At 45.0% G+C, this 14,705-nt stretch overlaps 1 protein-coding gene across 3 annotated transcripts in view; it reads right to left on the reverse strand.

The window, feature by feature from the left end:
* FBXL16 (F-box and leucine rich repeat protein 16) overlaps positions 1 to 14,705 on the reverse strand; it is a 47,620-nt gene that overhangs the window by 11,556 nt on the left and 21,359 nt on the right. For 2 of the 3 annotated variants that reach the window (XM_020812509.3, XM_072982485.2), the window contains exon 2: positions 231 to 952. In XM_020812509.3, coding sequence (XP_020668168.3) covers positions 231 to 938 — 708 coding nt within the window. In that variant the 5' untranslated portion in view covers positions 939 to 952. Of the gene's footprint in view, positions 1 to 230; positions 953 to 3,777; positions 3,997 to 14,705 lie in introns of all 3 variants that reach the window. The other variant, XM_078381491.1, reaches the window with a different exon arrangement.

The following is a 14,705-nucleotide window of genomic DNA, read 5'->3' on the forward strand; positions in this document are numbered from 1 at the left end:
CACTGGTGCAACTTAAGTCCGACTTGACAGCGTTTCCCATGACTCAAGTCCCCCTATCTCTGCTTGTAAGGTAAACAGAACTCTTTGAGTGCAGGAATTATGCTATTAATGGTACAAAAAAATATCTGAAAATCCCATCCCTAATTGTAATACACAGTGCCTGAAGTCACCGTATAACAACAGCACCAAGTAAGGAAACAAGGTTTCTCGTTGCGATGTAGATGACTTACTTCAAGGCCAGCGTCTGTTATGGTGGATCTTTTAAGGCTCATGGACTTCACCCCTTTCTTAGACAAGGGGTAGTTATCAATGAACTCGCAGATGTCCAAGTCGGAGACCCCTACCAGGCAGAAGCCCTCAAAGCCTCTGATGGCGAAACCCTGGAGGTTGACGAACTCTTTGTCTCCGCTGGGCACGACGTTATAGAGCTCTTTGGTGTGCAGGACCGGCGTCAGGCCCACCCAGAACTTGGGCTGGTACAAAACCCGCCTCCAGGCTTTACACACCTGGGCCAGGACACACTTCTCGCAAGCCGAAAAGTACATAAACAGCCGGTTGAGGATCTTCTCATCCACCGCCAGTTGCGTTTCGGTGGGGGAGCCGGAGAGGCCTCCGAAAGAGGTGACTTCTCCGTTGGCCGGGGACGCCTCGCTAGAGTTCAGCCCCACCACGGCGGCGCTGGAGGGGGACGGCACCCCGCCCAGGGAGGCCAAGGCCAAAGGTGACGCAAGGCTGGGGATGGGCAGGTCACTGTGATTCGCTAAGGCCGGGCTGATGATGGCAGGCACGGATGATGGCTGGCACAGGCGGTTTTTCATAGCTGGGGTCCCTTTGGTGATGCTGGCAGAGCCGAGTCCATTGGCCTGGGCGGGGAGCTTCACAAGTCCATTCCGGGGTAAACATGGGGGCTTGGTATCACCGTTGCTCTGGTTCGACATCTTCCAAGGTCGCTCTGGAAGGGGATGGAGAAAAAGATTAGGACACACAAGCAAAGACTGGCCTGCTACTTTAAAAAAACTATTTATAGTTCCAAGGCCCTTGATAGAAAAGTTCTAAAACCAACTGCTAGTTCCCCAATTCAGGTACCCCACAGAATCTTTGTGAGATACGCCAGGCTGAGAAAAAGCAATTGGCTTGAGGTTATACAGCGAGTTTCGTGGTCAAATAGGAATTTGAATCCAGGTCTCTTGAGTCTCAGCCCAACAATCTAACCACTATGTTCCATGGTCTCTCTTCTCTGTTTCCTCTGAGCATGATTCTCAAAGTGAAGGGGGAGAGCAAAGAAGATTTTTTTCCCCCAGTGACAAGTTGCTCATGTGATGATTTTTTAAAACCTTAGCTTCTCTCTAAATGGGCAATAAAGAACTACTGTATTTGCAAAAAGTCTGCTCTTGATTTACATCAAAACTGGCACAATCCGTTTGTTGATGGGAACCCTCACAACGGCCTGCATTTCTTGGGCACTCTTTGGATGACGGCAACTGCAAAATTTGTCAAGCCCCCGCTGAAATGGCAGGCAAAAAAAAAAAGTGAATGCATTTCCAGGCGATATTAACAGAGGTACATTCATCAGATCAAAGGAAGCAATAATTCCCCCCACCACCACCATCACCGATCTTCTGCTTTGTCCTGACATCAGCAGGAAGATTCTATCCACTTCTGCACACTGGCGTTTCAGAAGGATGTCAAGAGGATGTGATGCGACTGGATGAGAACAAGCAAAATCAAGGGTAAAGGCTCTGGAAACGAAGCCACCTGAGAAACAGCTGAAAGAGTTGGGGGTATATTTATCCTGGGGAAGGGAGGGTTGAAAAGTGACATAAAAAAACCCCATCCTCAGATATTGAAAAGTCCATCATATAGAAGAGGAAGCAAGCTTGTTTTCTGCTCTTCCAGAGCATAAGGATGCAAAGCAATCAATTCTGTTTACTAGAAGTGAGTCTCCAACTGCAGGAAGACCATTCAAATGTCGGACACAAGAACAGACAGCCTTAGAATCCGGTGACCTGCCCTTCACCGCAAGTTAAATTGGTTATGTTATGTATTACTTTAGTTATATATTTTGTTGGCTGTAATTTTTGTTTTCTATTGCTATTGTGTCTTATAATTCATTAAGATAATTTTTTTTTTAAGTCGGGTGGCCTTCTGTCAGAGGTGTTTTAGCTGTGGATTTCCAGCCTTGCCAGAAGGTTCGAAGACCCTTGAACTCCCTTCCAACTGTATAATTCTGTGATGCCATTATTCTAGCCACCGCAAGAAACTAATCTGCTTTGGAGATCATCCCCATGAAGACAAGAGGGCAATGTGGGTGCTAGCGTTTCTCCCAACCATCATGGCAGCGATGAAGGCATAGTGACAGCATTTGGTTGAAAGGTTGGCCACCGTCCCTTGCATGACATTGCTGAAGATCTATTTGTCATCCTTAAATATGCCTGCTCATTACCACCCTTCTCTTCCGGGACCCTTCCTTTGGCCAGGCCACAAACTCCGCCCCGCCACAGGACGGTCCCGAGTGGCACCAGCTGGCGGCGTGTCACATCCGATTCGTCTTGGGCGCCGACTGCCCTGACCTTGTGGAGTACGAATGGAGGGGCCGCCTCTCAAGAGGCTCGCCAAGATCAGACGCGTTCAAGCAGCCGGGGAGCTGCTGCTGTCTGGCTCCTTTGGATGCTGCATCAGATCACGTGCCGATGCCGGATGACGGAGCCACACTGCTGAGCCAGCTGGCTTAAAGACCCCTTTCCCTCCCCCCCCTCCTCCCAGATGCATGCTAAATAGTCACTGCTGCTTCTTCCCTGGAAAAAAGCAACCAGGAGGCCTTCGTTTCATTCAAGACGCAAGGAAGCAGCTGCCTGGCAGCAGAAAGCGACACAGAGGCTGGGGAGTCGGGCATCCACTTAACACACGACCCTTTCAAAAGGGGACAAAAGAGGACACCGATTGGCATAAAAATCCCCTCTGCTGACATATAGATACAGATGGCACATTCACTGGAGGAGATTCTTAATTGAAACCGAATTATCGTGCATCTCGGTTTCGTGGGGATAATTGGGGTGCAACTTGTGGATGATGGCAACATCAGAGCCCTTGATCAGGCCCTCCTTCTGGTTCTTTATCTGGAAATCAAACTTGAGAGGGCTGTCCTCTGTAAAAGTGGGTCTCCTGATTTCTTTTCCTGGTTGGGAGCACTAAGGATACTTAAATGACCGACCCTTGGAGTCCATCGTGACCCAAATGTCAGAAAAACTGGACTCGGCAGCCTGTCTAAAAGAGGCAGACTAAGCAAAACGGTACCCTGTCTCTCTGGCATATTGTTTATTCTGCTCTGATCATTATTCTGACAAGACGTTACAGGGATGCCCTGAACGGATTTACCCCCATCTCCCACCCAGGAGAATCATCCTCTGTCAGCCTTTTGGCTTCAGAGGTTTTTCACTACGTGCTTTGGAAAGCAGGATCTCCCCAACTCAAAAGTGATATGAACATGTGTCTTTAAAACAACAACAACAACAACGAAGTCTCTAGGATGTGTCCATTTGCATTTCGTATCGAATTCCACATTCCTATGGCTTCTGCACACCTGTGGAAATCACAGCGTATGCTCGGCTCTACCCTTGGACAAATGACAAATACCCGGGCACAGGGTGACTGCTTGGTTATCTCCCCTGCAAAAAGAGGAAATGCATATGCTAATTTATTAAGTATAGGTGCACATTTAAGTATAGGCAACTGAAATAGAAACACAGTGCACATCATTACAGTAAGGAAGATAATGACCTGGTGGCTTGGGTGTTCTCCACTCAGTCTGTTGACCAGGTGTTAAGCATTGATCAACATCAAGGACCCTGCCATCTCCTTTCTTGAAGGCCTTTAGATTTAAACTGGACTGGGGCTGGAAAAATAGAGCAGTCGTTTATAACCCTCGATCCTCCTAATGTTCTGGACGATATTCAGCTCCCAAGAAGGCCCAGCCATCATGGTTGATTGTAGGGGATTCTGGAGTTGAAACACACAACATTTCAGAAATCAAAAGCTGAGAACAACCTTGGAGAGCGCCTTCCTTGACGAAAATCCAGAGCAGATTTTTTTCACTGCCACAAAACTGGACACACCAATCCCCCCTGGGTTCATTCTTGCCTGCCACTTCCAATTCAAGCAGATATCACCTACCAGGTGTCTTCCTGGAGTGTTTCGCACTGTGACCGCCCCCCCCCACCAACCCCATGGGAAGGGTGTTATGGGGCAGGGAGTCCATCTCAGCCCTATTATCTCAGGTAGCCCCCAAAGAATCTCAGGAAGTCAGAGGATTAACTCTGCCAGAAAAGCCACTGGCGGGTCAAAGCAGATGATTGGGGCAAGACGGACAGATAGGCTTTTGTCACGTGGTAAGGAAGCTCCCGATCAGAGACTGGTCAAGTTGCTTTCGGGCAGTAAAACTCTGAGATTCCCTTCTTCTCTATCAGCATGGAATGGCTAGGCGGATAATTCTAGGAGCTATGGTTTTTTAAAAAAAGCTATTTCCCCAATCCCTGTCTCAAATAACTGGTCATGGACATAGAAGTGCCCCCCCCCCCTAAATTCCTCATCCTTTGGTAGCCAAGGAAACTCCACTATTTGGGATGTCAGGCCTCAAGCTTTTATTTATTCATTTCATTTTATCCATTTTTATGGTCTGTCCTCTGCCTTTCTCATCAAGAGGACCCAAGACAACCTGCACTGTTGAAACAGACATCACTAAAAGCTAAAAAAAAGAGAAGGCAAATTATTACAATGTTTAAAAGCAACTTAACGAATATTCTATTAAGACAGATGCACAAAAACAGTTTAATACTATTTTAAAAGCACATTTTTTTAAAAAAATTAAAAGGCACAACAGCCTCATTTTTAAAGCCCCTCATAGTTAACTTGTTAATGGTGATAAAAGCCTGCTGGAAAAGTCTTTGCCTTGCCAGCAGAAGGGCAGCAAAGAGGGGTCCAGCTTGGCTTCCAGTGGGAGGGAGTTCCACAGCTTAGGAGCAGCCACAAAGAAAGCTTTAGTCCCAAAACTCAGGTTTGGGGGTCTGTTCTCTGCCCAGATCTCAGGCGTTGGCCCTGAAATAATGGGGTGCTGCTGATCTGGCCAGCATGATTTAGTTTAGGGGTTCACACTTACATGGCACAGATCAGGCAAGATGGAATAGATCTGAAAGTACTTGTCTACATCCCGTTAAGAAAACAACCCCCCCTTTTTCTAAAGCGCTTGCTTTCCATCATCTCTTGCAACTTTCACCTTGAAGACTCCATTCCTTTGATACCCCACAGACATATTCCCAGGTCTCAAGTCTGGGTCCTAAAATATTTGGGAATAGGGTGCTGCTGACGTAGCACCCCAAACCCCAGGCCATTTGCACGTCTCTGTGTGTGTTTCTGCCTTAAGGAAGCAAACTTCGTATTATTTATTTTAGGCCTGGGTTAAAGAAGAAGCTGCCTTTGGAATTAGCCTGACCTACAGAACAGATGGATTTCGCAATAACTTCCAAGCCAGGTGGTGGAAAGGAAGCAGGACAGATTGTAAATTTAAAAAAAGAATGAGTCAGATTATGTCTGTCTGTCTGGCATATTAATTGGGAAGTTCCCCACTGGGACCTGCCCACGAACCCTCCAGATTCTCTTCCGGATGTCCAATTGCCACTTCTGTGCATTTCCCCCATTCGTTCCTGCTCTAAAGGAGATGGAAATCATAGAAAGACCAGCCAGCAACTCTCTTGCTGATTTTTCCCACTTCATGTAGAGGAAGACATGTCAAGGGTCCCTATAGTCATTGGGGGCTTTGGGAACAATATCAAGAAACTTCACACAGCACTATAAGCAGTTGCAGGTCTCAGAACTCACACCATCAGAGCTACAAAAAATGGCAATATCAGGAACAGCATACCTACTGAGCCAATATTTAAAAGATAGTTTTTTTGGTTAAAACTTTTATCTGTTATGTAATACCAGTCAACGTTTTTATGATTTTGATTGACTGTGCTTGGTAGTTTTGAATAATATTCATAATAATAAGAATAATAATGTCATCAATTCAATTCTGACTTAGGACGACCCTTTCCAGGGTTTTCTAAGTAAAGCACAATCAAACCTGGTTTACCCTTCCCTTCTTCTGGGCCCATCCTGAGAATATGCAGCTGGCCCAAGGCCACCCGGGCTGGCTCTACTTATAGGAGGCATGGTGGGGGAATCGAACCGCCTACCTCTGTCTCTGGAGTCAGAGACATAAACCACTCAGCTATCTAGCTAGCATAGATCGGTATTACTCTCCCCTCCATTTCAGATTTATTTCAGTTTTTAGTTTTAAATGCAGCACAACACCCTTGTCTAGAAGTGTCACACGAAGAAGGAAGACGAATAACATATATTCGGGAGGGGCTGAAGGAGAAAGACAGACCTGCGTTTCTCCTAAAGTCATGTACTGAATGCACAGTCAAGACAAGACGCAAACCAGGGACTCCCCGGTTTACGTTTCGATACGTTGACAAAAGTAAAAAGGGAAAAGAAAGGAGAGGGAGAAGCAAAATATTGTGGCACTTCAAAGATGAATACATTTGTGTTAGTGTGAGCTTTGGGGGATCAAAATCTCCTTTTTCAGACACATCTTGGTCCATGAAAGTTCACACTTAAACAAATTTGTTAGTCTTTGAAATATCACAATATTTTTTTTGCTCTCCCCCCCTCCCCTTTCTGTTCTGTTTAATTTTGCCAACATGTTGAGTCAAACGAGCACGGAAACTCCTCTGGAAAGAGAGCTACATTTTGATATGTATTTAGTCCAAGCACCGCCTTGCAAAACTCAGAGACATCCAAAATCCAACAGATGACTCTATTCCAACCCTAACATGGATCTAAAATTTAGAGATGGGGGGGCTCCCTCTATACTGGTGTTGATATGATCCTTTCTTCAAGCAGCGTTAAGCCACACTGAAATTTTCCCCCTGTGTTGCCACCCCGTGATTCATGTATTCCCAAACAGGGCTTCCCGCCCATCGTTGGAAGGGGTAAAATCCTGGCTCCTGGCGTTTCACAGCACTTTGCGTGCAGGTTGGATTTAATTCAGAGACGCCTCCGCCTCCATCTTTAGTGTGGGCGTGCGGCCTGAAGCAAGTTCAGGGTCTCATTTCATGGGGGGGTCTGGGCCCATTTTGATCTGAGCCGCCACCGGTGTTCCACAGACTTCCAACCGGTTGCTACCAGGCTTATTAGCAGAGATCTTTGTACTCCCCAAAGCGGGCTCTGAGCTTGTACTTCAAAGAAAGGTGCCAATTAGGGGCTTACATCCACCCACACCCTTCGGGTGCCCTGGCAGCAGGCGCATCACGAAGTCTCAGCGGGAGGTCCTCCGGACAGAGTAGTGGAGGCTTCTACGATGCCGTAGTGCTGGAATACTACCTACTTACTCCATACCTGCTATGGGTGGGGAGCAGAGGAAGAAAGGGGTTAATGTCGCCTCTAAATATATGATCCTTTGTCAGATTTCTTGACAAACCTCAGTGCTGCATTAATTAGAAGGGGTAATATAAAACCAACTCCTTTAAGATCTCCTTAGCAACTTCCCCCCCCCCCAAAGAAACCTTTCTTTTCTTTTCTTTTTCATGACAGCTACAGGGGACGTGGTGGCGCTGCGGGCTAAACTGCAGAAGCCTGTGCTGCAGGGTCAGAAGACCAAGCAGTCGTAAGATCGAATCCACGCAACGGAGCGAGTGCCCTCCCGTCGCTTGTCCCAGCTCCCGCCAATCTAGCGGTTCGAAAGCATGCAAATGGGAGTAGATAAATAGGGACCACCTCGGTGGGAAGGTAACAGCGTTCCGTGTCTAAGTCGCACTGGCCATGTGACCACGGAAGATTGTCTTCGGACAAAATGCTGGCTCTATGGCTTGGAAACAGGGATGAGCACCGCCCCATAGAGTCGAACACGACTGGACAAAAATTGTCAAGGGGAACCTTTACCTTTACCTTACAGGAATCCCCAGCCAGCATAACGAAAACAAACATTTCCAAGCTTTGTTTTCATTTTTGGGGTGGGAGGCTAAACTAGGCAGAACACAATCGGGTCGGTCATTCAAGCGGTGAACCTCTCCCACCTGGACACAGGCTGAAGTAACAGCCTTAGAGGTGACCAGGATAAAAGGAAAATGTGAAGATTACATTAAAAAAGTCAGTGACATCTTCCACCTAAAATCCGTCCTAAAGATTTTAACAGGTTCCATACAACCATTCTCTTGGGAGGCTGGAATCGTTTCTTTATACCCAACGCCCCATCCCTTATTTGGCTAATGCCGTTTGAGACATAGCTCAATCATTCCGCTGAAAAATGACCTGGAGCTGACACCCTCTTGAGCCCCAAATTAAAACTGAAAAGTGCTCCATATTGCTTGTTTAGAAACTCAACTCTTCAAGATAAACAGAATTATTTCCAATCAATATAGTCCCTTTTGGGGAAAGCCCATAAACAGCCTGAAATGACGAGCATAAATAAGCATCTTATCTCAACACCTTTTTCAGCTAAATGACTGCACCCTGTTTCAAAAGTTTCGGCCCAATAAGGAACTGGAAAACTAGGATTAAGGGAGGAGAAAAATTCCAGGCTCATAAGGAAATGGTTGTGGAAAGAGTCAAAAGATGTTAGGCAGATTTGAGGCAGAAGAGGCAAATTCCATCAAATGCTCCTTCCTATTTTTATCCATTCATTCTAGGGCGATTCCTTTTGCTCCAGGGAATAGCGCTAGAATGAATGGATAGAAATAGGAAGGAGCATTTGATGAAATTTTAGAAGAAATTGCCTAATGGTAAAAGCTGATCAGCAGTGGTTCAGACTGCCTCAGGAAGAGATATGTGATCTTTCTTGCTGGGGGTGGGATTATTTAAAGAGATGCTGGATTTGCATCTGTCAAGAATGATATACTGTAGTTGTGAACGTCCTATATAGAGCAGGGGTTTAGACTAGGTAATCTTGAAAGTAATTCTGAAAGTCAGTTATTCTGTGATTCTACTCTTCTCTCCACCTTTAAAACACACATGCACCCACAATGCACACAATACAGAACACTGATACCAACACTGGCTTGGCCTTCTCCTTAACTCCTAATTGCAACCTGGCTCAAAATAAGAAGACTTCAAAAACAAATAATGCCAGTCCAATATTACCTCTTCTACAAAATAGACTAAAAAGCTTAGTAGATAAGGGGAATGCAGTGAATGTAGTGTATCTTAATTTTAGTAAGGCTGTTGTCAGTGTCCTACATGGCATTCCTGCAGCCAAGCTTGTAAAATGTGGGCTTAATGCTGCTGCTAGTAGGTAGATTAGCAGCTGGTGAACAGACAACCAACTAATAATAATCGATAATTCCTTGTCAACGTGGAGAAAAGTGAAAAGTCAGTGCTTCAGGGTTCTGTCCTTGACCCAGTGTCATCCAGCATCTTTATAAATGTTCTGGATGGAGGGGTAGAGCCAGTGCTTATCAAATCTGTGGTTTACACAAAACTGGAGGGGGTAAGAAAACTGGAGAAGATAAAATCCAGGATTCAGGATGGCTTTAAAAGCCTGGAGTCACAATTAACAAGAACATTTTCCAGAAATCTTATATTCAGGCAGAAAAATTAGACATACCCCTGGCTTAGCAGTAGGGCATGTGAAAAGAAACCAGAGGTCAGAGTAGTACTCCCCCTCTTGCCATGCTGCTGAGATCTGGCAGACGGATGGCAAGCACCTGCCTGGAAAATGAACACAAACTAGCAGGCAGCTCATTTTTGGAAGCTATTTGATATTTGCATGAACGCTGTTCTGCTTCAGTGTAAGACCTGTATTCCACGCATCCCTTGTTTCAAAGCAGAAATGCTTGTTTTAAGAGGCAGGCTTTCTTTTCCAACACTGTCGGATTTCAGCAGCACCTTGGCAAATTTCACACCGACGTGGCTCCGTTTGGCTACTGCCCCGTGGTAAACTCAGCCACAGTGGCATCAGCAGTAGGTGTGCAGCTTGGAGGCTGCCAAATGGCCAGGGAAGGTTAAGTATTGCCCTCCCTTGGCGTAGAGAGAGGGGCTCGGAGACTTCCTTTCACTACATGTTTTTTTTAAAGCAACTAGCAGGGAACCTTTTTTTCAGCCTGCAGGAGAAACTGCATTCCAGCGACACACCTTGAGGTCAGCGTTCAAGTGGTGTTGCCAAAAGCAGACGGACAGGTAGGAACATAAATGCTGAAATATTTTAGCTATATCTCTGAATGCTAGCATGGAGCTTTACAAGAGACATTTCTACCCTTTAGAACATGAAAACAATCTTCACATAAGCTGGGCAAGCAGGAGATGACCGTGCCATGCAGCAAATGGCCTGGCCAGTGGGGAAAGCCAAAGGGCTGGACTGAAAGGTCAGGAGGGTCAGATTCATAGCCAAGGCTTGAAGTGCCCTTTCCCTAGTTTGAGAAGATGCTTCCGGCTGGGAAAGAGAACCACAATCCAAAGCACTTCCATTGCCATGCCCCCTGCACATCTAATGGAGCAGCTCAGCACCAGCCCGTTGAGAGAGGTTGCCAAATTTCTTGCTAAGCTCCAACCCTTGGTCACCTTCCTGCTTCAACAACCAATCTCTCTCTCTTTTTCCTGAACATATCTAGCTGTTTCTTAGGAATTTTCAGCTTGTAAAACCGGAGTGGCGACGCTGCAGAACCATGGACAGCGGGACGAGCCCTCCCCTGTTATTTTGGCACCTTGGAGAGCGGTAGCTGAAAGTTCAGCAGACAGGAAAAGCACTTGAGCCTGTTCTGGGAATGGCCCCACCGGCTACAGGAGGGAACAAAACGAGATTCATGCGAATAAAAGCCACATCTCTTCAAAGCGCCCGAAGGCTCTCTGGTTTTCAGAAAACCCAAGGGAGATCGAGAGTCATATTTTCACTCTTCCACACACAGACGTCCTTCTTGGCTTTCACGCTATCTTGATTAAAAGAAAAATAAATAAAAAGTGAAAACTACACGGCTGCATGCTTCTTATTTCTTGTGTAATGCAAAAAAGATGCTGTGTTTGAGATATGCTAAAAAAACACACACCCATTTCCTTTTGTCAGTATTTTAAAATCATGTCTGTGTCTCTGGTGACTTTGCAATGTCTGTTCTTGCTTTGTCTTCATACAACTGCAAATCGAAACTCGTCTAGGTTTCTGAATTGCCAAGGATATGAACCAGGTGACCCTCCAGTTTCACCATTCTGATTGTAGGATTTTATTTAGAAATATCAACAAACTATTTGGATTTGAGGATTTCGGAATGGTATACAACAATACTAGAGCATGTAACAAGCAAATAAAAGCGCTTTTTGGCTGGCATGAAGAGTATTTGCTTCCATCATAGCAGTGAACAGCACATTGCTTCTCACATTACTAGCCAAATACCAAGTTCCGTGACTTGGCATGTGACCAGGAATGAAAGCAGCAACTCATGAGCTAGCAGCAATCCAACACTGCAGTTTACACAACAACACTTATATTACCATAGATCCCCAATATGATTCTAGCCAAGATTTCTGTTTCCATGAAATTGTTAGTAGGTGGGATTACACAGGAAAGGCTTGTAAAATAAGTAAAATTTTAAAACATATAAGGGATGCATCTACACATTTTTAAATGTTGGAGCATGTAGAACACCAGAGGTACTATGCATAGTAGGTGCCACCATGCTAAATGTCCAGCTTGAAATGTCTGCAGAGTGGGTTTCTGGTCCATGTGACATTACTAGGAAGGCCCTTCTAGATGACCTCAAGACTCAAAAGGGCATGCAAGTCTATTGTGACCACTGGCATCCCCAACAACAGAATTTAATGGCATGTGGGGAAATCTCTCTGACATCAAGGGGCAGGGATTTAGGGAGCTTGGCCAAGGAAGCAGAATGTTGCCAGAACCTTCCCAGAAGTCCAGATGAGTCCTATAGGGTTAATATTCTTGTACAGTAGATTAATGCTTCCGTTGATTTACTCAGTGGAGCGCACAGCTCCTATGCACAAATATCAAGGGTTAATGTTAGCTGACTTTCATGGCTGCAGTTCAGCGGATTTTTTTGTTTTTTGTTTTTTGCTAATGCAAGCTCTTCAATTTACTCTCCAGGCAAGGAAGAAAAAGAAACCCATGAGCAAAGTGTGCGGCTGGAATAGATAACTCAATTCAATGGAGAAAAACAAGAGGGATAAAGGGTGCCTTCACCGAATCCTTTGGCTGGCAGCCTCGGGGTTTAATTAGCTGTGCCGCTCAGCATTCAGCGAGCTTTGGGTGCTGAACTACAGCAGGCATATGGTTATGATAAAGCCATCCTCTGATAAATAATGCACCTCCTTGTATCCTTTTTACAGATGGCGCTTGAGCACTCCGCAAGTTGATGTCATCCCATTGACCTCAGCTTGTGCTGTTTGCTTAGGCAGATCAATATATATTATCTGTTTCAATTGTAACATCTTTCTCAGGTGCTTGAAAATCTGGGGCGGGGTGGGGTGGGGGAGAGAATGGAAAGGAATGCTACAAATTCCTGGAAAGACAGAACCAGGGAGGGGGGTGCACCTTGTTTGTGTGCATCTATGATCTCATTTCCCCCCTCCCTTCCACGGGAGCCTTGCAGCCTGCAGTTCTGTTCTTAACCATGGCTTTTATTTTGCAAAGAATTGGGAGCTATATCGCCAGCAGGCACCCTCTGTTCACAAGAGACAACGTTCACCACTTGCAAAGAGACACCGGCTGGCCCTCTGGTGCCTCCCTTGATTAGTTTAACATTCATCCCTTCATTTAAACTATTCATGAACTGCCCAATACCGAAAGCTCTCTGGGTGGTACAAAAGAAACCTCTCAAGCTGTAAACAACGACAAAAAAAGAACAGATTCAATTTTTTTAGACAACACTGTGGACATCTCAGCACCACACTGTATCAAAAAAAAAAACCCATTTATTGATATATCTACTTGCACTCTTCCAGGTTCCATCTTGAACACAGCACAAAATATTGTTCTACAGCCAAGCTCTTAGATATAATCACATCTGCTCAGACCCACAAGAGAAAGACTCCAAAGTCGAAGACCAACAAAACACATTTCTCAGGCTACAACACCCATGCAATAGGGCAGATGTTCAAATTTAGCAGGCAAGATGAATACTCAGGAGCAACCTATGCAAGACAGACCCAGAAGAGAAAATGATTGAACACCATCAGTTGTCACCTTCAGCCCACAACTGAGACCACACACACACACACACACACACACAGAGACATCATAAACAATCTTCAACCCATTCTTGACAAGAACACCAAAAAGCAAGACTTGGAAGAGAAACAGCTAAAATAAGGTATATATATGGATCCTGGGGACCCGTTTAAAAGGACTGAATATCAATCAAGGGTTCTTAAGGATTACCAAGAAGGAGGTGCTATATTGATTTGCACAGTTTGCCACTTGCGTCAACTATGCTGTTGCAACCTGATAGATGGATAATGGACATTATTCACACCCTGACAGGCTATTCCTTTGCTAATGAACCATTGTGCCCATTATCTGTATCTCCACCTGATCATGGGGGCCTGCATAAATATGGCAGTCATATTGTCTCAATGTTATGTCTGAGGAAGTGGACTTGAGCCACAAAAAGCTCACATTAAAATAGAGCAGCTGGTCTTTAAGAGGCCATCAATGTTTCTCTCTCTCTCTCTCTCTCTCTCTCTCTCTCTTGTTCTCTGTGTGTGGTTTTTAAAATCTGATAAAACAGCATAAATAATCTCAAGCAGGGCAAAAATAACCCAGACACATAACACATAAACACCCTTGCTTTTAAATACACATGGAAATGCACACCCAAGCAAAATTAGAGGCTAGCTTTCGCCCATCCTTTGACCTGTGAAGCCTCTTTATTCAATTAGTTTTCTCCAAAACCCCCAGCTAGCATGGGCAATATTGAATGGGATATTTGGGGCGATGTCATGTAAAAGAAAGTAATTTTCCCTGCCATCATCATCATTTTGAGATCCATAATGAAAAGCAAAAAGGTTCTGCTGAAAAACTAATTTTAAAGATGGCTGTTGTAGGTTTATCGGACTGTTTGGCCGTGTTCTGAAGGTTGTTCTTCCTAATGTTTCGCCAGTCTCTCTGGCCCACATCTTCAGAGGACAGGAGTCAGAACTCAACATAAAAGACCAGCTAACGACACTCATCAATCACAGTGACAGATCATCTCTCCCCCTTATCACAACAATACACCCGCAACAAAAAACACGCTGATCACCATAATCACCCAATCTCCTGAAAAGGACAAAAGCTGATCCCACAGCTATAAATACTCAACTATCCCACAAAACCACACCAGAGCACAGACTGAGTTCTGACTCCCGTCCTCTGAAGAGGCCAGCCACAGAGACTGGTGAAATGTTAGGAAGAACAACCTTCAGAACACAGCCAAACAGCCTTTAAGAATACATTCATTTTAAAGATTTTTTTTCTTCTCTAATAATTAGAGTCTAATTCCTTGTCTTTAAAAGAATAACTGGAAAGTCCTCAACTTTGTCCGGCCCACAGTAACAAAGATCTGGCTACAAAGGTAAGCTTTACCAGTCCCCTCTGAAGAACTACCTGGGGCCATTAACTGAAACCTGGCCAGAGTTAATTCTTTCCTCAAACAAAAGATACTGATTTTAAAAAGAAAATCCTCTCA

This window comes from Pogona vitticeps, chromosome 13 (genome assembly GCF_051106095.1).
Source record: "Pogona vitticeps strain Pit_001003342236 chromosome 13, PviZW2.1, whole genome shotgun sequence".
Classification (NCBI taxonomy): Eukaryota; Metazoa; Chordata; class Lepidosauria; order Squamata; family Agamidae; genus Pogona; species Pogona vitticeps.